At 45.6% G+C, this 19,852-nt stretch overlaps 1 protein-coding gene across 1 annotated transcript; it reads right to left on the reverse strand.

The window, feature by feature from the left end:
- Positions 1-1,343: 1,343 nt before the first annotated feature.
- NUDT7 (nudix hydrolase 7) lies at positions 1,344-9,536 on the reverse strand. Its single transcript, XM_069738848.1, has 4 exons — positions 9,378-9,536; positions 5,509-5,656; positions 4,093-4,251; positions 1,344-2,049 (listed from the first exon to the last, which is right to left on the reverse strand). The coding sequence occupies exons 1-4, from the start codon at positions 9,494-9,496 to the stop codon at positions 1,681-1,683; spliced, it is 795 nt and encodes a 264-aa protein (XP_069594949.1). The 5' UTR covers positions 9,497-9,536; the 3' UTR covers positions 1,344-1,680.
- Between the last annotated feature and the right edge of the window lie 10,316 nt (positions 9,537-19,852).

The raw sequence follows: 19,852 nt of genomic DNA on the forward strand, positions 1-19,852 counted from the left end.
ATTATCCCAGGAAAGGGCCCAGTCTAGGGCACATTATACCAGGAAGGGGACCATGATGGGGCACATTATACAAGGAAGAGTACCAGAATGGGGCACATTGTCCCAGGAAAGGGACCAGGATTGGTCACATTATCCCAGAAAGAGGCCCAGGATGGAGGACATTATTACTGGAAAGGATCTCCCTTATTATGTGGCGTCCTTTGTTATGTACAGTGCTATCCCATTATCACACCGTATTATATCATGTTATATATAGCACTGTCCCTTACATAGCGTATTTTCATTATTTTTATTATTCACAGTGCCCTCTCTTTATTACATAGTCCTCACTTGTTAGATATAAAATGGCTGCTGATGGAGCAGCATCTGACCAGAAGACCAGTCCATCAGTCGCATCCAGAATAGAAGCTTTCCCATGCTCCATCAGCAGTCATTTCAGTTTATATCTAACACGAGAGGACAGTATGTAATAAAGAACAGGGTGCAATAAATAACAAATATAATGAGGACCTGAAATGTAAGGAATGATGCGGTACATAACAAAAGAGGGCACTATGTAATAAGGGAAGGTGCTGTGCATAACAAGAGAGAGCACTATGCAATAAGGAACGGTGCTATCCATAACAAGAGAGGGCACTATATAAAAAGGGAAGGTGCTGTACATAACAAGAGAGGGCACTATGCAATAAGGAATGGTGCTACACATAACAAGCGAGGGCACTATGCAATAAGGGATGGTGCTGTACATAACAAGAGAGGGCACTGTGTAATAAGGGATGACAATATACACAATGAGAGGAGACGATGTAATAGATAAATATTTAGAGCATGGTTGCCAGAAAAATAGGTGGCCCAAACACATTTCTTGCACAGGGGCCCCAAGCTGTCAGTGTCTGCCCCTGCATCAGTATATGTATGTTATGAGACAAGTGTATATGACCTGTAGGATCAGATTTGAAACATGACAATTCATTTGTGAGTTTCCTAATGGCCGGTGTATATCAGCCATGTGGTTACCCTATACCCATTCAGCAATTGTACACTGATATACAGCTATACTGCCACCTAGTGACAAACTCAACAAATTGCAAAGTGCTTTGAGGTATTAAAGGGAAAGTTTGCCTAAAAAACTAAATCTTGATCAAAATGTGTAGAAACGAATCAGCTCGGAGTCTACTTTAACCCCTTAGTGACACAGACAATTTTCATTTACTCTTATCTTTCCTTTTTCCAAGAGCCTTATTTTTTATATTTTTCTGTCGACAGAGGAGTACAAAAACTCCTTTTTTTGTGGGACGAGTTGTAGTTTGTTTTACCATATAATGAAAGGAAGACGAGTGGAGTCATACGGTGGATTTTTATCTACAGACAAATATCTCATGGTTACACGCCATAAATGCGTCAAATTCTACTACCATATAGCACACGAATGAGGAAGATTTATCAGAACCTTATAACAAAAAAAACTAGCTTTGTTTCCCACAGCAACCAATCACAGCGCAGCTTTTATTTTGTGAGAAGCACCTGTAGTTAGTAAGGCAGGTGTCGCCGGGGGATTCGAGCTAGTAGGCTTTGGAATAGACCTGTAGCCCATGCACCCACAGATGCCCAGTTGAGAAGACAATTACGATCTGTCTGGTGCCGTCTACCTTAGGATTTATCATTTTCTCACATTCACCCTCACAATTTGCCCTTTTTAGAGAACGTTTGCAGGAGCAGGTCATTGTATTGTATCATCCCTTCGAGATCATACCCCGGGTCGAAGGAAGGCCCCTTCTCTAAAAGCATGACGGAGAGCATTAGGGCGCAGTGAGCAGTGAGTCCCCATATGGTAAATCTCTTCTTGGTTTCTGCGTCCACGTAGAAGAATTGATGGACCGTTAGTGATCCGAAGGGCGGTATATCTAGCGGCATAGGGGCGTAGTCCTCTGTGCTAACGAAAAACTCCAGAGGAACAAGAAATGCGTCGGCCACTTCATCGGGGTTCAGCGTAGGCTGAAATGTGCTTTCAACGATACCGACAACCGGGGTGACCATGGACTTGGGAGACTGGAAGACAACAATATAGTATAGTGTGATATGGACTGGCAAATTAAACAAGGCATTGTAGGTAACATCAAACATCATGGTGAAACTCATCAATAGTGTCGCTTTATATGTCAGTCCTAATCCAGAGTTCATCGGAGGATGAGGAGCCAAAGTAACTAAGACGCTCATGACTATGGATGAGTTTGGCGCATCTTTCAGCTTCATGGACTGGAGTATATTTCTGCTATAATTTACGCCACTTTTGGGTTAGTAAATTTGAAGCTGATAGACCAGTGTTCCCTAGCTCCAGTCCTTTAAGGCCCACCAACAGGTCATGCAATTATCACCTGGGCAATACTAAGGAAATCCTGAAAACATGACCTGTTGGTGGGCCTTGAGGACTGGAGTTGGGGAACACTGATAGACCACAATTTTGTCAAGTTTACACCAAATTTTAAAAAATCTGGTGCAAAATTGTTAAATGTGTTTCATGAAAATTTTCGACTTTTTAACAACAATTTTTCTGGAATATAGAGCTTGATGAATTACCTATCCCCTTTATACCCAAACCATTGTTCATCTGATCTCTCCTTTGGAGAACAACAGTATAAAAGTAATTAAAGGTTTAAGCCTAAACAAGTTATCCTATCCACTGGATTATTATTGGATCTTTGAAGACTACTCATATTTTGCTACCTCACAACCTGGAATTTTACTTTTTTAGGGTTTTGCCTTGTTTCATGGAAAGAACATGCCTACAACTGTGAACACTTGTTTTTATTTTTATTGTGAAGCAAATAGGACAAAATAACTGAAACTATAGTGTGCAAAACCATTCACCCCCCTAAAGTCAGTACTTTGCAGAGCCTCCTTTTGTGGAAATTACAGCTGCAGTCACTTTGGATAAGTCTCTATGAAATTTCCACATCTTGTCACTGGGAAAACTCCTCCAACCTCCTTCAAGTTAGATGGTTTTCATTTGTTGAACAGCAATCTTCAAGTCTAACCACAGATTCTCAATTGGACTAACGTCTGGGCTTTGACTCGGCCACTACAAAATATTTCAAGTTTCCCCTTAAACCACTAGAGCGTTGCTTTAGCAGTATGCTTTGGTGTCATTGTCTTGTTGGAAGGTGAGCCTCTGTCCCCGTCTCAAATCACTGACAGACTGAAACAGGCTTTGCTCAAGAGAATATCCCTTTATTACACACCATCTATGTTCTGTTTGATTTAGACAATTTTCCCTGTCCCTGCATTTGAAAAACATCCCCTCAGCATGATACTGCCACCACCACCATGTTTCACTATGGGGATGGTGTTCTTAGGGTGATGAACTGTGTTGGTTTGGTGCCAAACATAGTGTTTACCTTGGTGGGCAAAAAGATCAATTTTGGTCTCATCTGACCACAGCAATGTTGTTTGGAGATCTAAATGGTCTAAATGGTGTTGTTTGGTTAGTGGTGCCTCTTGTTAATTGGGATGCAGCCTCTGGGCTTTCAGAAAAGGTAAAGTGCATATACTGACAGACATGTGACACTTAGATTACACACAGGGGGACTTCATTCACTAAGCATGTGACTTATGAAGGTTATTGCTTGCACCAGAAATTTTTAGGGGCTTCATAACAAAAGGGGTGAATACATATGCACATGACAATTTTAAGTTATTTGATCCCATAAATTTAATTTTTGCCTATATTTTTCTCACTTCACAAACTTAGACTAATTAGTGCTGATGCATCACATACAAATCAGGTTACAAAAAATATGTAAACTTAGGTTGTACTGTAACGAAATAGGTAAAAATACAAGGGGGGGGGGGAGGTGAATATTTTTGCAAGCCATTGTATAAGACATTAATCCATTGATTATAAACTCCAGTACCCAAAACAGGCTGGAAATAAAACTGAAAAAGGAGTATAGAAGTAATACACCTTCTTCATTGTGCTCATTGGCAGGGGTCTCGGAAGTCCAAGCCTCTCTGATCAAACATCCATGGCCGAAAATAATTATTTTAACATCATATTACAAAAACCAGTTACAAGGTCTTGTGATTTATATTTACCCGGGAAAAAGTAGAAGCTAGCTTGCCAACGATTTCTACTTGCTCAGGACACAGGCCGATCTCTTCTTGGGCTTCTCGGAGAGCCGTCTGGATATCATCTTCTTCTGAATGTTCCTGTTTTCCGCCAGGAAAGCACACATCTCCCGGCATCGTTTTTAGCTAAGAAAAAAATATTAGCACGTGTGTGAATAGCAACTTATTTGCTATCAAGTGTAAACAAATTCTGTAGCATTGTACACCGAAAAAAAATCACTTTTAAAGTTCTCAGTCTACTGTGGAGGTATGAACTGTTGGGCCGACCATACATATTAGATTAATGTCAGCCAAAATTGGAGATTTCAGCTGGAATTTCTGACTATCCCATGTGTAGGGAGGCTCATCAAGTTTCCAGATGACAAATTTTGAGTGAGATAACTGTAGACCAGATCAATTTCGACATGCTTTCACAGAAGCTAAGCCATCACCGAACATGTCTGGTCATCTCATCCCTTATGTCCTTTTCCCCATAAAGAACTTATCCATGCTAGGCCAAGTGTGCACATGTACTTAGACTGGAGTTATTGCTTTTGAGCTAGCAAATGTTTTCAGTCAGGCAGATAAAATGTATGGACAATTTGGAGTGGAAAATCAAAATTTCGAAGGAGGATTTGGAAAGTTTCTGCTCCAAAAACTTCTTGGAGTGCGCATAGCCATTGAGCGGAAACTTAAGGTTTTTGGGGAGTTTTGAGATTTCGAGGAAGATCTGGTAACTTTCTGCTCAAAAAAACTCAATGGCACATAGGGTTATTTACACTCCGTCGCAGTGGTCGAGTTTTCCCATGTGAAGACACTTCAGGAAAACACCGGTGGCCATTTCATGGAGGTGACTTTGTTGACGGCATCGCCATTTTTCTTGAGGTGGTCCCACCACCAGTGGCCTTACTCTACATCTTTTTGAATATTTCTGTGCATTTTATGGAGCGCTTTTGCAGAATCTGCCTGAAAAACATGTCGTGCGTATAGCCTAATGATGCCTGGATTTGGCCTCCTGTCATTTTCGGCAGATAGTCAAAAGCCAATACAATCTCTGTAATGAGAGGAACGACCTTATCGATCATAGAGGATCAATATTCTGCTTTCTATTACAGTTTTGTGCTGGAACCAAATGACACTTCCCGAATTGTCAGATGATATTGATGGAGGTTCACATGGATGTAGAATTACGGTTTTCAGGTCTACGGATATAGAAGGCAGATGAAACAATATTGGTTTATGTTTTTTATGCTTTCTAAGTAAAACATCTTTTCGAGATGCGACGCCGAAATGAGACATAACAGCAGATAATTGTTCCGTGTTAGCGACGAGCGTATTAGAACGGAGCATATAATGAAGATCGAAGTGTGGGAAATACGCAACACAGATCCGACGGTGACTTACTTGCATTGATCTGACAGTCAGGAGAAGATGTGGCTTCCCTTCTTTAATTAATAGGGGGAGCAGGATCGAAGCTTTCGGGAGAGGAATGTGGGTGTATCGACTGCCAACATTATATTTCTCGAGGCGGCTCTTGATCTTCTCCCTAATACTGGTCATAAAACAGATAAAAATCAGGTTGGAAATTCACAGTGAAGACAGAGGTAATTATAACCCGGGACTGTACACTTCTCATTGTACATGTCATCTCTCCCTTCACGTTTTAATGAGAAGTTTCATCCCTGCAATGGTCAATATCCTTCATGGGCCTAGTCGGGGCAGAGTGCCAACGGGTCCCTCCTCGCCTTCCAAGAGACATAACATTTTTTTTTTACTTTCCTGTCGACACTGACATGCGGGGGCTTATTTATTTACTTTTTTAGTTTTGAAGGACACCATTTATTTCACTATATACAGTAATGTGCTTAAAAAAATATTCGGAAAAAAATATCCATCATTGTTATTTTGCGTTTTTTGCAAAGTTCAACCTCTGTGAGCACAAATCCACAAGGTCCAATTTTTCTACGGAAATTGCTGATGCTATACTGTGGCTCCTTTAAGGGTTTGTCGAGGCATGGGGCTCAAGTCTGCAGTCACTCAGTGTGAATTCTCACGGCGAGCACATTGCACGCTGTCAGGATTCTCCATTGCCAGAGTAGTGAGAGGGCGGTCATGTAACCACAAGTAGGTGATTTGCATGCTCTCGGTCACAATCCGACTAGACGTGTCCGGCCTCACTCAATACACTTGCATTGAGCGAAGCCAACCACGTCTAGTTAGCACATGACACGTATGCAAATCAGATACTTGTAATCATGTGTCTATCTGCTCCAGGCGAATCCTGACGGCGTGCACACTACACACTTTGAGAATTCACAAGTCTGCAGTCACATAGAGTGACTGCAAACTTGAACCCCAAGTCTGGACAAACCTGTTAAGGAATCCATTTTTTTTATTGCTTTTTTTGCTCACCCGTAGACAGCACACAAAAGAGACTATGAAATTTGTGCCATGAAAAAGCCTGCTGATCTGCGCTGCCCTATGGAATAAAACTGGTCTGAGTGCTGTCCGTTTTTTTTTTTTTTTCACAGACAGCACTCGAGCCAAAAAATATTCTCGTGTGCACCGCACTTAGATTTTTTTCCCCACATTTTCAACACTTTACATGGTAAAATGAATGGCGCCGTTTAAAACTACAACTCGTGATGCAAAACACAAGCCCTAATTAAAAAAAAAGAAAAAGAAACGATGACTAGTTAAAAGGATGAAAAGATGAAAACAAAAAATATGTGTTTGCTTAGGCCCCTTCACACGTCCGTGTTTCTGGTACGTGTGGTGTCCATTTTCATACGTACGGAGACACACACACACACCACACCCAGTATAATCTTTGGGGCTGTCCGTGTGACCCAGACTAAAGCCAGTCCGGATGACAATACAATGACATAAATGTGACATCCGCATGCCGACCGTGTGCCACGTACCGGAATAGAATGCAGAATAGAAATGACAAATGTTTATGTGATAATGTTTTAAAGATAGAAATTTACAGTGGAGAAAATAAGTATTTGATACACTGCCGATTTTGCAAGTTTTCCCACCTACATAGAATGGAGAGGTCTGTAATTTTTATCATAGGTACACTTCACCTGTGAGAGACAGAACTTAAAAATAAAAAAAAACAGAAAATCACATTGTATGATTTTTACATAATTAATTTGCATTTTATGCATGAAATAAGTATTTGATACAATAGAAAAACAGAACTTAATATTTGGTACAGAAACCTTTGTTTGCAGTTACAGAGGTCAGACTTTTCCTGTAGTTCTTGACCAGGTTTGCACACATTGCAGCAGGGATTTTGGCCCCCTCCTCCATACAGATCATCTCCAGATCGTTCAGGTTTCGGGGCTGTCGCTGAGCAACATGGATTTTCAGCTCCCTCCAAAGATTTTCTATTGGCTTCAGGTCTGGAGACTGGCTAGGCCACTCCAGGACCTTGTAATGCTTCTTACAGAGCCTCTCCTTAGTTGCCCTAGCTGTGAGTTTTGGGTCATTGTCATGCTGGAAGACCCAGTCACAACCCATCTTTCAAAGGGAAGGAGGTTGTTGGCAAAAATCTCGCGTTACATGACCCCATCAATCCTCCCTTCAGTATGGTGCAGTTGTCCTGTCCCCTTTGAAGAAAAGCATCCCCAAAGTATGATGTTTCCCCCACCATGCTTCACAGTTGGGACGGTGTTCTTGGAGTTGTACTCATCCTTCTTCTTCCTCCAAACATGGCGAGTGGTGTTGATACCAAAAAGTTCTATTCTGGTCTCATCTGACCACGTGGCCTTCTCTCGTGTCTCCTCTGGATCATCCATATAGTCATTGGTGAACTTCAAATGGGCCTGGACATGTGCTGGTGTGAGCAGGGGGACCTTGCGTGCCCTGCAGGATTTAATCCATGACGGCATAGTGTGTTGATAACGATAATGTTTGAGACTGTAGTCCCAGCTCTCTTCAGGAAATTGACCAGATCCTCCTGTATAGCCCTGGGTTGATTTCTGACCTTTCTCAGAATCATCCTTACCTCATGAGGAAGATCTTGCATGGAGCCCCAGACCGAGGAAGACTGACAGTCATCTTGTGTTTCTTCTATTTTCCAATAATTGTGCCAACAGTTGTTGCCTTCTCACCAAGCTACTTGCCTATTGCCCTGTAGCCCATCCCAGCATTTTGCAGGTCTACAATTTTGTCCCTGATGTCCATAGACATCTCTTTGGTCTTGGCCATGGTGGAGAGGTTGGAATGTGATTGTGTGGACAGGTGTCTTTTATACAGGTAACGAGTACAAACAGATGCAATTAATACAGGTAATGAGTGCGGAGTAGGAGGGCTTCTTAAAGAAAAACTTAACAGGTCTGCAGAATTCCTGCTGGTTGGTAATCAAATACTTATTTCATGCAATAAAATACAATTAAAATATGTAAAAATCATACAGTGTGATTTTCTGTTTATTTAATTTTAGTCTGTCTCTCACAGTAACGGCAATGGTAGTTGGGGTTGATGACAGGTGTGTTTTGTTAAAAATCACATCAGCCATCAAGCCCTGGGGTTAGTAATGGAGAGGCGTCTATCAGACCATACCATTACTATCCCAGTAATAAAAAAAAACTTTTTTTTTTTTTTTAGTAATACAATGTTTTTTTTTTTTTATTAGGTTAATCCATGTACAGTAGTCCTAATCGAGCATTTCGGCGTGCTCGAAAAACATGTTCGAGTCCCTGCGGCTACATGTCTCACCGCTGTTCGACTTGCACGCTGCGGAATATGTTGGCGGCGGCGCTCTATAAATAAAGCTTATTATTATTGACTAACAAACAGGCAAACCCTACGTGTGTTGAGGCTGTCGAGCAGCCACGAGACATGCAGCCGTGGGGACTCGAACATATTTTTCGAGTACGCCAAAAATACTCGATTAAGACACGAGCGTGCCGCGTCCATTCCGGCACGGGTCACGTATGGCCAACAGAAAGCCGCACGGATAGTAATAACGGGCCGTCTCATGAGTGAGCTTTCGCAAGCGGAGGTGTGAGGCTTTCAGAAGAGCAAAGGTCTAACCTGTCGAGCCCAGCTGTACGCCGTGGAGCGAGCAAGGGTTAAAAGTCACTAACCGTGAGCAGCAGGGTAGGACAGATGGACCCAAACTCGTTCATTATGTGCCAGCCTATGAAATTTTGGAAGAGGGTACGAGGAAGGTGCAGATGCCCCCAGATGTGCCCCTACTTCCTGGCCGTTACGGAGGGTCAGGGTACTGTCCACCCTTCTTGTGTGGGCTCCGTCCTTACCTGTTGTCATCAGCACTTTGCTCCTCTGCATTGTCCTCGCCGGGGCTAATCCTCCACATGTCACTCGAAGGGCCTGCCATAACAGCCGAGGGAGCAGGGCCCTGAGCTGCCAGTGACATCCGTGAGCAGGAGGAGGATCTAACCGCTCGTGTTACAGCAGCTGACTACACTGGATCATCATCACATGATCCTTAACCCCTTCAGGACACTTTTTTTTCTTCTTCCAGTGCAAAACCTTTTTAAATTTTTGTTGTTGTTTTTTTGTCGAAAACTTAGTTGTTGTTTTTTTTCTGTTTAGGTCCTGAAAACGTTCACCATGAAATTTGTAATTTTTCGTTTAATAGTGTTCACCATGTAAAGCTTATCGACCTCGTGTGATTGACGCGATATAAAGTGTCAATAAATATCGTTTTTGTGGCGCTTTATTTTGATCGTTTTTTTACATCCATGGATTTTTTTTTTTTTTTGACCGAAAAATAAGAACATTTCCGCCGTTCCTTCCTTTATCTTGCCCCTTTTATGGCTTGATATCATGCTGTTGTCGTATACGCCCCGTCCGTTTTTCTATTTTTTTTTTTTACTGACTGCACACGGAATGAAGTTATCTACGTTACTTGCGTTTTTATCGCGTTTTTTGACGCTGCCATTTTTGTCTCTTCTGGGTCTGTCACGTTTTAAATAAAGCTGCTTTGCTATCGATACTTCTTGGTACATAGATCTGACATACTTAGGTCTGTTCTACATGTGATTCTGCATCAAAAAAATCACTAAAAAAGTCACATGCGTTTTTTACCTGTAGATTTTCTGCAAACCTATAGGGGAAATCGGCGCAGAAAATGGAGTGAAATTGACACATTGCCATTTTGCTGCCCGAACTCACCCAGTCAAATAAATGGATACACCAAAAACTTTTGAAAAATCCTAAGTTTTGGTCACTCCAATTATACATAGCTTTTTCTTTGTTTTTTTGTTTTTTTTACATAATAAGGCATTTTATAATAATAAATATGTTTTCTACATTTTTCCATAAATCGGATGAGAACAACCCACCCAAAAAAGTCCCAGTTCAGAAACTCTGACGGATTTGTTATTCCCTGGTGTGAACATGCCCCTTAATGTGCCTTTTTCTTGAACTGTTTTAGTAAAGGGAATCAATAATGGTGCAATGCTGCCCTCTGGTGGTGAAGATAGCAAACTGCAGTATATTTTCATACTGTTAAGAAATGGGGTCAATGAACTGCTAAGTACATACAATGATATCTTTTCCTGATTAGAAAGAACTGTGCTCTATCAGCAGAAACTCAGATTTTTAACCCTTGGAAGTAAAGCAATTGAGGTTAATATTAATTGAGAAATCTTAAAACTCCTTACACCAGGGGTGTCAAACTGCATTCCTCGAGGGCTGCAAACAGGTCATGTTTTCAGGATTTCCTTGTACTGCACAGGTGATAATTTAATCACCTACACAAATAATGAGTTGGTGATTAAATTATCACCTGTGCAGTACAAGGAAATCCTGAAAACATGACCTGTTTGCAGCCCTCGAGGAATGCAGTTTGACATGGAACGCAGTTTGACAGTTTTGATGGAACCAAAATGTCTCTTTAATGCATCTGTTGGGGGTTCTTTTCCCCTTTATATCATGGAGTGGCACACTGTCAGGATTGTGCTCCCCGCATATAAAAAATAGTCACAGAGTGATCCTAATAGGTAATGTAATAAAAATGAGCAGCAAGTAAATACTTGTACCTAGAAGAAACATAATGGCGATCCCTAAAAGTAAAATTGAAATATTATATACGCTGGTACATACCGGTAGAATATGGTGGCTCGTCCACCAAAGATACCCAACAAGCGTTTCACAAACGCTTCATCACGGGTCTTTTTTTACTTTTTTTCCTTTTAAAGTGAACTCGATGATTAAAATAAAAAGATTATGATGACGGTGCAATGAATGGAGCTCTGGCACAATTGGTATGTGCCCTGACTCTTCAGCCTTTTTAAATTTTCCTCCATCCTGACCCATCGGTGAACCAATTGTTCCCAACATTGCTTTTGGTATCATCAGTGTCCAACACTTCTATATGTATTCATCACATGCGGCAAATTCCCAACGTTCTCTTACTTCATCGAATGGGAAAATTCTAATGGTAACTCGGGGTATGGCCGTCCTTCAGTTGCATGGTGCCCTCTGCAGAAGCAGAACGTTTCGCGCAGTCCTCACGGGCCTTTGAATTTTAGAGCCGAGATCCCAGATTTCACACCGACCAGGAGATTATTGAGCCTCTATTTCCCCTTTAAACTGGCTAAAGTGATCTTGAGGCCAATCCTGGGGTCCACTTTAGGTAGGTGGTCTAGGTGCCGATGAGCTAATTCATTCCTGAGCCCGTTGCCTTAATGTTTCATGGTCCACACATGTTTTCTGCTGACCACAAATCAATGCGGATCCGGGGAGTTGAAAATAATTGTTGGCAGCGGCGAAACAGCTGTCGACCTCAACGTCTGTTCTATGGAGACACTTATTACACATTTTCAGCAGTGTGTCGCTACTAAATCGTAGAGCCCAACTTTACCATAAGTAAAAAAATCTTTATAAATCATTTATTAAGCCCTTGCGACTTGTAAATTATTATTATTAGTGGATTGCCCCCTAACCCCAATGTGTTATTCATTATATTTCCTATGATGTTGGATTTATTCTATATTCTGCTAAATCCAAGCATGTTTTCAATTTGTGAATGTGTTGAAGTCATGTTTTTCTCCTTGTAGATGAGGGAAACTGACTTTAATGGAATATTTAGCAAAATGTTTTATGCGTTTTAATGTGGTAGTGTAATGTAATACAGCTGATGGCTGGCGAGATAAATCACTGCTGGTTCTGCTGCTTGGAGAGATATCCTGGCGGCCGCATGAGGGTCCTCAAGACAACAAATTCATGGTTAATAACATGGTGAAGATGGTAAAAATTGGAAAATGAATGAGGAATTAGAATGTTATCACCATGGTGGACAGTGACGATAATGTCTGTAAAGTACGGTGGAATTATTGCCACTATATGAGTGAGTAAAAAAATTAATTATATAATAATGTAATATCTAGCTTTAATTTACAAACTACTACCAACTACAAACAACCAAAAACAGCAGTAAGATGTACAGTCTGGAGCCCCCTATAGCAGCAGTCTGGATGTGTGGTCTGGAGCCCCCCTATAACAGCAGTCTGGATGTGTAGTCTGGAGCCCCCCTATAACAGCAGTCTGGATGTGTAGTCTGGAGCCCCCTATAACAGCAGTCTGGGTGTGTAGTCTGGAGCCCCCTATAACAGCAGTCTGGATGTGTAGTCTGGAGCCCCCTATAACAGCAGTCTGGATGTGTAGTCTGGAGCCGCCTATAACAGCAGTCTGGATGTGTAGTGTGGAGCCCCCTATAACAGCAGTCTGGATGTGTAGTCTGGAGCCCCCTATAACAGTAGTCTGGATGTGTAGTCTGGAGCCCCCCAATAACAGCAGTCTGGATGTGTAGTCTGGAGCCCCCTATAACAGCAGTCTGGATGTGTAGTCTGGAGCCCCCCAATAACAGCAGTCTGGATGTGTAGTCTGGAGCCCCCTATAACAGTAGTCTGGATGTGTAGTCTGGAGCCCCCTATAACAGCAGTCTGGATGTGTAGTCTGGAGCCCCCTATAACAGCAGTCTGGATGTGTAGTCTGGAGCCCCCCTATAACAGCAGTCTGGATGTGTAGTCTGGAGCCCCCTATAACAGCAGTCTGGATGTGTAGTCTGGAGCCCCCTATAACAGCAGTCTGGATGTGTAGTCTGGAGCCCCCTATAACAGCAGTCTGGATGTGTAGTCTGGAGCCCCCTATAACAGCAGTCTGGATGTGTAGTCTGGATTACCCCTATAACAGCAGTCTGGATGTGTAGTCTGGAGCCCCCTATAACAGCAGTCTGGATGTGTAGTCTGGAGCCCCCCTATAACAGCAGTCTGGATGTGTAGTCTGGAGCCCCCCTATAACAGCAGTCTGGATGTGTAGTCTGGAGCCCCCCTATAACAGCAGTCTGGATGTGTAGTCTGGAGACCCCCCTATAACAGCAGTCTGGATGTATAGTCTGGAGCCCCCTATAACAGCAGTCTGGTTGTGTAGTCTGGAGCCCCCCTATAACAACAGTCTGGATGTGTAGTCTGGAGCCCCCTATAACAGCAGACTGGATGTGTAGTCTGGAGCCCCCCAATAACAGCAGTCTGGATGTGTAGTCTGGAGCCCCCTATAACAGCAGTCTGGATGTGTTGTCTGGAGCCCCCTATAACAGCAGTCTGGATGTGTAGTCTGGAGCCCCCCTATAACAGCAGTCTGGATGTGTAGTCTGGAGCCCCCTATAACAGCAGTCTGGATGTATAGTCTGGAGCCCCCTAAACAGCAGTCTGGATGTGTAGTCTGGAGCCCCCTATAACAGCAGTGTGGATGTGTACTCTGGAGCCCCCTATAACAGCAGTCTGGATGTGTAGTCTGGAGCCCCCTATAACAGCAGTCAGATGTGTAGTCTGGAGCCCCCTATAACAGCAGTCTGGATGTGTAGTCTGGAGCCCCCCTATAACAGCAGTCTGGATGTGTAGTCTGGAGCCCCCTATAACAGCAGTCTGGATGTGTAGTCTGGAGCCCCCCTATAACAGCAGTCTGGGTGTGTAGTCTGGAGCCCCCCCTATAACAGCAGTCTGGATGTGTAGTCTGGAGCCCCCTATAACAGCAGTCTGGATGTGTAATCTGGAGCCCCCCTATAACAGCAGTCTGGATGTGTGGTCTGGAGCCCCCCTATAACAGCAGTCTGGATGTGTGGTCTGGAGCCCCCTATAACAGCAGTCTGGATGTGTAGTCTGGAGCCCCTCTATAACAGCAGTCTGGATGTGTAGTCTGGAGCCCCCCTATAACAGCAGTCTGGGTGTGTAGTCTGGAGCCCCCCTATAACAGCAGTCTGGATGTGTAGTCTGGAGCCCCCTATAACAGCAGTCTGGATGTGTAGTCTGGAGCCCCCTATAACAGCAGTCTGGATGTGTAGTCTGGAGCCCCCCTATAACAGCAGTCTGGGTGTGTAGTCTGGAGCCCCCCTATAACAGCAGTCTGGATGTGTAGTCTGGAGCCCCCTATAACAGCAGTCTGGATGTGTAGTCTGGAGCCCCCCCTACAACAGCAGTCTGGATGTGTAATCTGGAGCCCCCCTATAACAGCAGTCTGGATGTGTGGTCTGGAGCCCCCTATAACAGCAGTCTGGATGTGTAGTCTGGAGCCCCCTATAACAGCAGTCTGGATGTGTAGTCTGGAGCCCCCTATAACAGCAGTCTGGATGTGTAGTCTGGAGCCCCCCTATAACAGCAGTCTGGATGTGTAGTCTGGAGACCCCCCTATAACAGCAGTCTGGATGTATAGTCTGGAGCCCCCTATAACAGCAGTCTGGTTGTGTAGTCTGGAGCCCCCCTATAACAACAGTCTGGATGTGTAGTCTGGAGCCCCCTATAACAGCAGTCTGGATGTGTAGTCTGGAGCCCCCTATAACAGCAGTCAGATGTGTAGTCTGGAGCCCTCTATAACAGCAGTCTGGATGTGTAGTCTGGAGCCCCCCTATAACAGCAGTCTGGATGTGTAGTCTGGAGCCCCCTATAACAGCAGTCTGGATGTGTAGTCTGGAGCCCCCTATAACAGCAGTCTGGATGTGTAGTCTGGAGCCCCCCTATAACAGCAGTCTGGATGTGTAGTCTGGAGCCCCCTATAACAGCAGTCTGGATGTGTAGTCTGGAGCCCCCTATAACAGCAGTCTGGATGTGTAGTCTGGAGCCCCCTATAACAGCAGTCTGGATGTGTAGTCTGGAGCCCCCTATAACAGCAGTCTGGATGTGTAGTCTGGAGCCCCCTATAACAGCAGTCTGGATGTGTAGTCTGGAACCCCCCTATAACAGCAGTCTGGATGTGTAGTCTCGAGTCCCCTATAACAGCAGTCTGGATGTGTAGTCTGGAGCCCCCCTATAACAGCAGTCTGGATGTGTAGTCTGGAGCCCCCTATAACAGCAGTCTGGATGTGTAGTCTGGAGCCCCCTATAACAGCAGTCTGGATGTGTAGTCTGGAGCCCCCCTATAACAGCAGTCTGGATGTGTAGTCTGGAGCCCCCTATAACAGCAGTCTGGATGTGTAGTCTGGAGCCCCCTATAACAGCAGTCTGGATGTGTAGTCTGGAGCCCCCTATAACAGCAGTCTGGATGTGTAGTCTGGAGCCCCCTAAACAGCAGTCTGGATGTGTAGTCTGGAGCCCCCTATAACAGCAGTCTGGATGTGTAGTCTGGAGCCCCCCTATAACAGCAGTCTGGATGTGTAGTCTGGAGCCCCCTATAACAGCAGTCTGGATGTGTAGTCTGGAGCCCCCTATAACAGCAGTCTGGATGTGTAGTCTGGAGCCCCCCTATAACAGCAGTCTGGATGTGTAGTCTGGAGCCCCCTAAACAGCAGTCTGGTTGTGTAGTCAGGAGCTCCCTATAACAGCAGACTGGATGTGTAGTCTGGAGCCCCCCTATAACAGCAGTCAGATGTGCAGTCTGGAGCCCCCTATAACAGCAGTCTGGATGTGTAGTCTGGAGCCCCCTATAACAGCAGTCTGGATGTATAGTCTGGAGCCCCCTATAACAGCAGTCTGGATGTGTAGTCTGGAGCCCCCCTATAACAGCAGTGTGGATGTGTAGTCTGGAGCCCCCTATAACAGCAGTCTGGATGTGTAGTCTGGAGCCCCCTATAACAGCAGTCTGGATGTGTAGTCTGGAGCCCCCCTATAACAGCAGTGTGGATGTGTAGTCTGGAGCCCCCCATATAACAGCAGTCTGGATGTGTAGTCTGGAGCCCCCCTATAACAGCAGTCTGGATGTGTAGTCTGGAGCCCCCCTATAACAGCAGTCTGGATGTGTAGTCTGGAGCCCCCCCTACAACAGCAGTCTGGATGTGTAGTCTGGAGACCCCCCTATAACAGCAGTCTGGATGTATAGTCTGGAGCCCCCTATAACAGCAGTCTGGATGTGTAGTCTGGAGCCCCCTATAACAGCAGTCTGGATGTGTAGTCTGGAGCCCCCTATAACAGCAGTCTGGATGTGTAGTCTGGAGCCCCCCTATAACAGCAGTCTGGATGTGTAGTCTGGAGCCCCCGTATAACAGCAGTCAGATGTGTAGTCTGGAGCCCCCTATAACAGCAGTCTGGATGTGTAGTCTGGAGCCCCCTATAACAGCAGTCTGGATGTGTAGTCTGGAGCCCCCCTATAACAGCAGTCTGGATGTGTAGTCTGGAGCCCCCTATAACAGCAGTCAGATGTGTAGTCTGGAGCCCCCTATAACAGCAGTCTGGATGTGTAGTCTGGAGCCCCCTATAACAGCAGTCTGGATGTGTAGTCTGGAGCCCCCCTATAACAGCAGTCTGGATGTGTAGTCTGGAGCCCCCTATAACAGCAGTCTGGATGTATAGTCTGGAGCCCCCTAAACAGCAGTCTGGATGTGTAGTCTGGAGCCCCCTATAACAGCAGTCTGGATGTGTAGTCTGGAGCCCCCCTATAACAGCAGTCTGGATGTGTAGTCTGGAGCCCCCTATAACAGCAGTCTGGATGTATAGTCTGGAGCCCCCTAAACAGCAGTCTGGTTGTGTAGTCAGGAGCTCCCTATAACAGCAGACTGGATGTGTAGTCTGGAGCCCCCCTATAACAGCAGTCAGATGTGCAGTCTGGAGCCCCCTATAACAGCAGTCTGGATGTGTAGTCTGGAGCCCCCTATAACAGCAGTCTGGATGTGTAGTCTGGAGCCCCCTATAACAGCAGTCTGGATGTGTAGTCTGGAGCCCCCCTATAACAGCAGTGTGGATGTGTAGTCTGGAGCCCCCTATAACAGCAGTCTGGATGTGTAGTCTGGAGCCCCCTATAACAGCAGTCTGGATGTGTATTCTGGAGCCCCCTATAACAGCAGTCTGGATGTGTAGTCTGGAGCCCCCTATAACAGCAGTCTGGATGTGTAGTCTGGAGCCCCCCTATAACAGCAGTCTGGATGTGTAGTCTGGAGCCCCCGTATAACAGCAGTCAGATGTGTAGTCTGGAGCCCCCTATAACAGCAGTCTGGATGTGTAGTCTGGAGCCCCCTATAACAGCAGTCTGGATGTGTAGTCTGGAGCCCCCCTATAACAGCAGTCTGGATGTGTAGTCTGGAGCCCCCTATAACAGCAGTCTGGATGTATAGTCTGGAGCCCCCTATAACAGCAGTCTGGATGTGTAGTCTGGAGCCCCCTATAACAGCAGTCTGGATGTGTAGTCTGGAGCCCCCTATAACAGCAGTCTGGATGTGTAGTCTGGAGCCCCCCTATAACAGCAGTCTGGATGTGTAGTCTGGAGCCCCCGTATAACAGCAGTCAGATGTGTAGTCTGGAGCCCCCTATAACAGCAGTCTGGATGTGTAGTCTGGAGCCCCCTATAACAGCAGTCTGGATGTGTAGTCTGGAGCCCCCCTATAACAGCAGTCTGGATGTGTAGTCTGGAGCCCCCTATAACAGCAGTCTGGATGTATAGTCTGGAGCCCCCTATAACAGCAGTCTGGATGTGTAGTCTGGAGCCCCCTATAACAGCAGTCTGGATGTGTAGTCTGGAGCCCCCCTATAACAGCAGTCTGGATGTGTAGTCTGGAGCCCCCTATAACAGCAGTCTGGATGTGTACTCTGGAGCCCCCTATAACAGCAGTCTGGATGTGTAGTCTGGAGCCCCCTATAACAGCAGTCTGGATGTGTAGTCTGGAGCCCCCCCTACAACAGCAGTCTGGATGTGTAGTCTGGAGCCCCCCCTACAACAGCAGTCTGGATGTGTAGTCTGGAGACCCCCCTATAACAGCAGTCTGGATGTATAGTCTGGAGCCCCCTATAACAGCAGTCTGGATGTGTAGTCTGGAGCCCCCTATAACAGCAGTCTGGATGTGTAGTCTGGAGCCCCCTATAACAGCAGTCTGGATGTGTAGTCTGGAGCCCCCCTATAACAGCAGTCTGGATGTGTAGTCTGGAGCCCCCGTATAACAGCAGTCAGATGTGTAGTCTGGAGCCCCCTATAACAGCAGTCTGGATGTGTAGTCTGGAGCCCCCTATAACAGCAGTCTGGATGTGTAGTCTGGAACCCCCCTATAACAGCAGTCTGGATGTGTAGTCTGGAGCCCCCTATAACAGCAGTCTGGATGTATAGTCTGGAGCCCCCTATAACAGCAGTCTGGATGTGTAGTTTGGAGCCCCCCTATAACAGCAGTCTGGATGTGTAGTCTGGAGCCCCCTATAACAGCAGTCTGGATGTGTAGTCTGGAGCCCCCCTATATCAGCAGTCTGGATGTGTAGTCTGGAGCCCCCCTATATCAGCAGTCTGGATGTGTAGTCTGGAGCCCCCCTATATCAGCAGTCTGGATGTGTAGTTTGGAGCCCCCCTATATCAGCAGTCTGGATGTGTAGTCTGGAGCCCCCTATAACAGCAGTCTGGATGTGTAGTCTGGAGCCGCCTATAACAGCAGTCTGGGTGTGTAGTCTGGAGCCCCCTATAACAGCAGTCTGGATGTGTACTCTGGAGCCCCCCTATAACAGCAGTCTGGATGTGTAGTCTGGAGCCCCCTATAACAGCAGTCTGGATGTGTAGTCTGGAGCCCCCTATAACAGCAGTCTGGATGTGTAGTCTGGAGCCCCCTATAACAGCAGTCTGGATGTGTAGTATGGAGCCCCCCCTACAACAGCAGTCTGGATGTGTAATCTGGAGCCCCCCTATAACAGCAGTCTGGATGTGTGGTCTGGAGCCCCCCTATAACAGCAGTCTGGATGTGTAATCTGGAGCCCCCCTATAACAGCAGTCTGGATGTGTAGTCTGGAGCCCCCTATAACAGCAGTCTGGATGTGTAGTCTGGAGCCCCCTATAACAGCAGTCAGATGTGTAGTCTGGAGCCCCCCTATATCAGCAGTCTGGATGTGCAGTCTGGAGCCCCCTATAACAGCAGTCTGGATGTGTAGTCTGGAGCCCCCCTATAACAGCAGTCTGGATGTGTAGTCTGGAGACCCCCCTATAACAGCAGTCTGGATGTATAGTCTGGAGCCCCCTATAACAGCAGTCTGGATGTGTAGTCTGGAGCCCCCGTATAACAGCAGTCAGATGTGTAGTCTGGAGCCCCCTATAACAGCAGTCTGGATGTTTAGTCTGGAGCCCCCCCTACAACAGCAGTCTGGATGTGTAGTCTGGAGCCCCCCTATAACAGCAGTCTGGATGTGTAGTCTGGAGCCCCCCCTATAACAGCAGTCTGGATGTATAGTCTGGAGCCCCCTATAACAGCAGTCTGGATGTGTAGTCTGGAGCCCCCCTATAACAGCAGTGTGGATGTGTAGTCTGGAGCCCCCCTATAACAGCAGTCTGGATGTGTAGTCTGGAGCCCCCTATAACAGCAGTCTGGATGTATAGT

This window comes from Ranitomeya imitator, chromosome 9 (assembly GCF_032444005.1).
Source record: "Ranitomeya imitator isolate aRanImi1 chromosome 9, aRanImi1.pri, whole genome shotgun sequence".
NCBI lineage: Eukaryota > Metazoa > Chordata > Amphibia > Anura > Dendrobatidae > Ranitomeya > Ranitomeya imitator.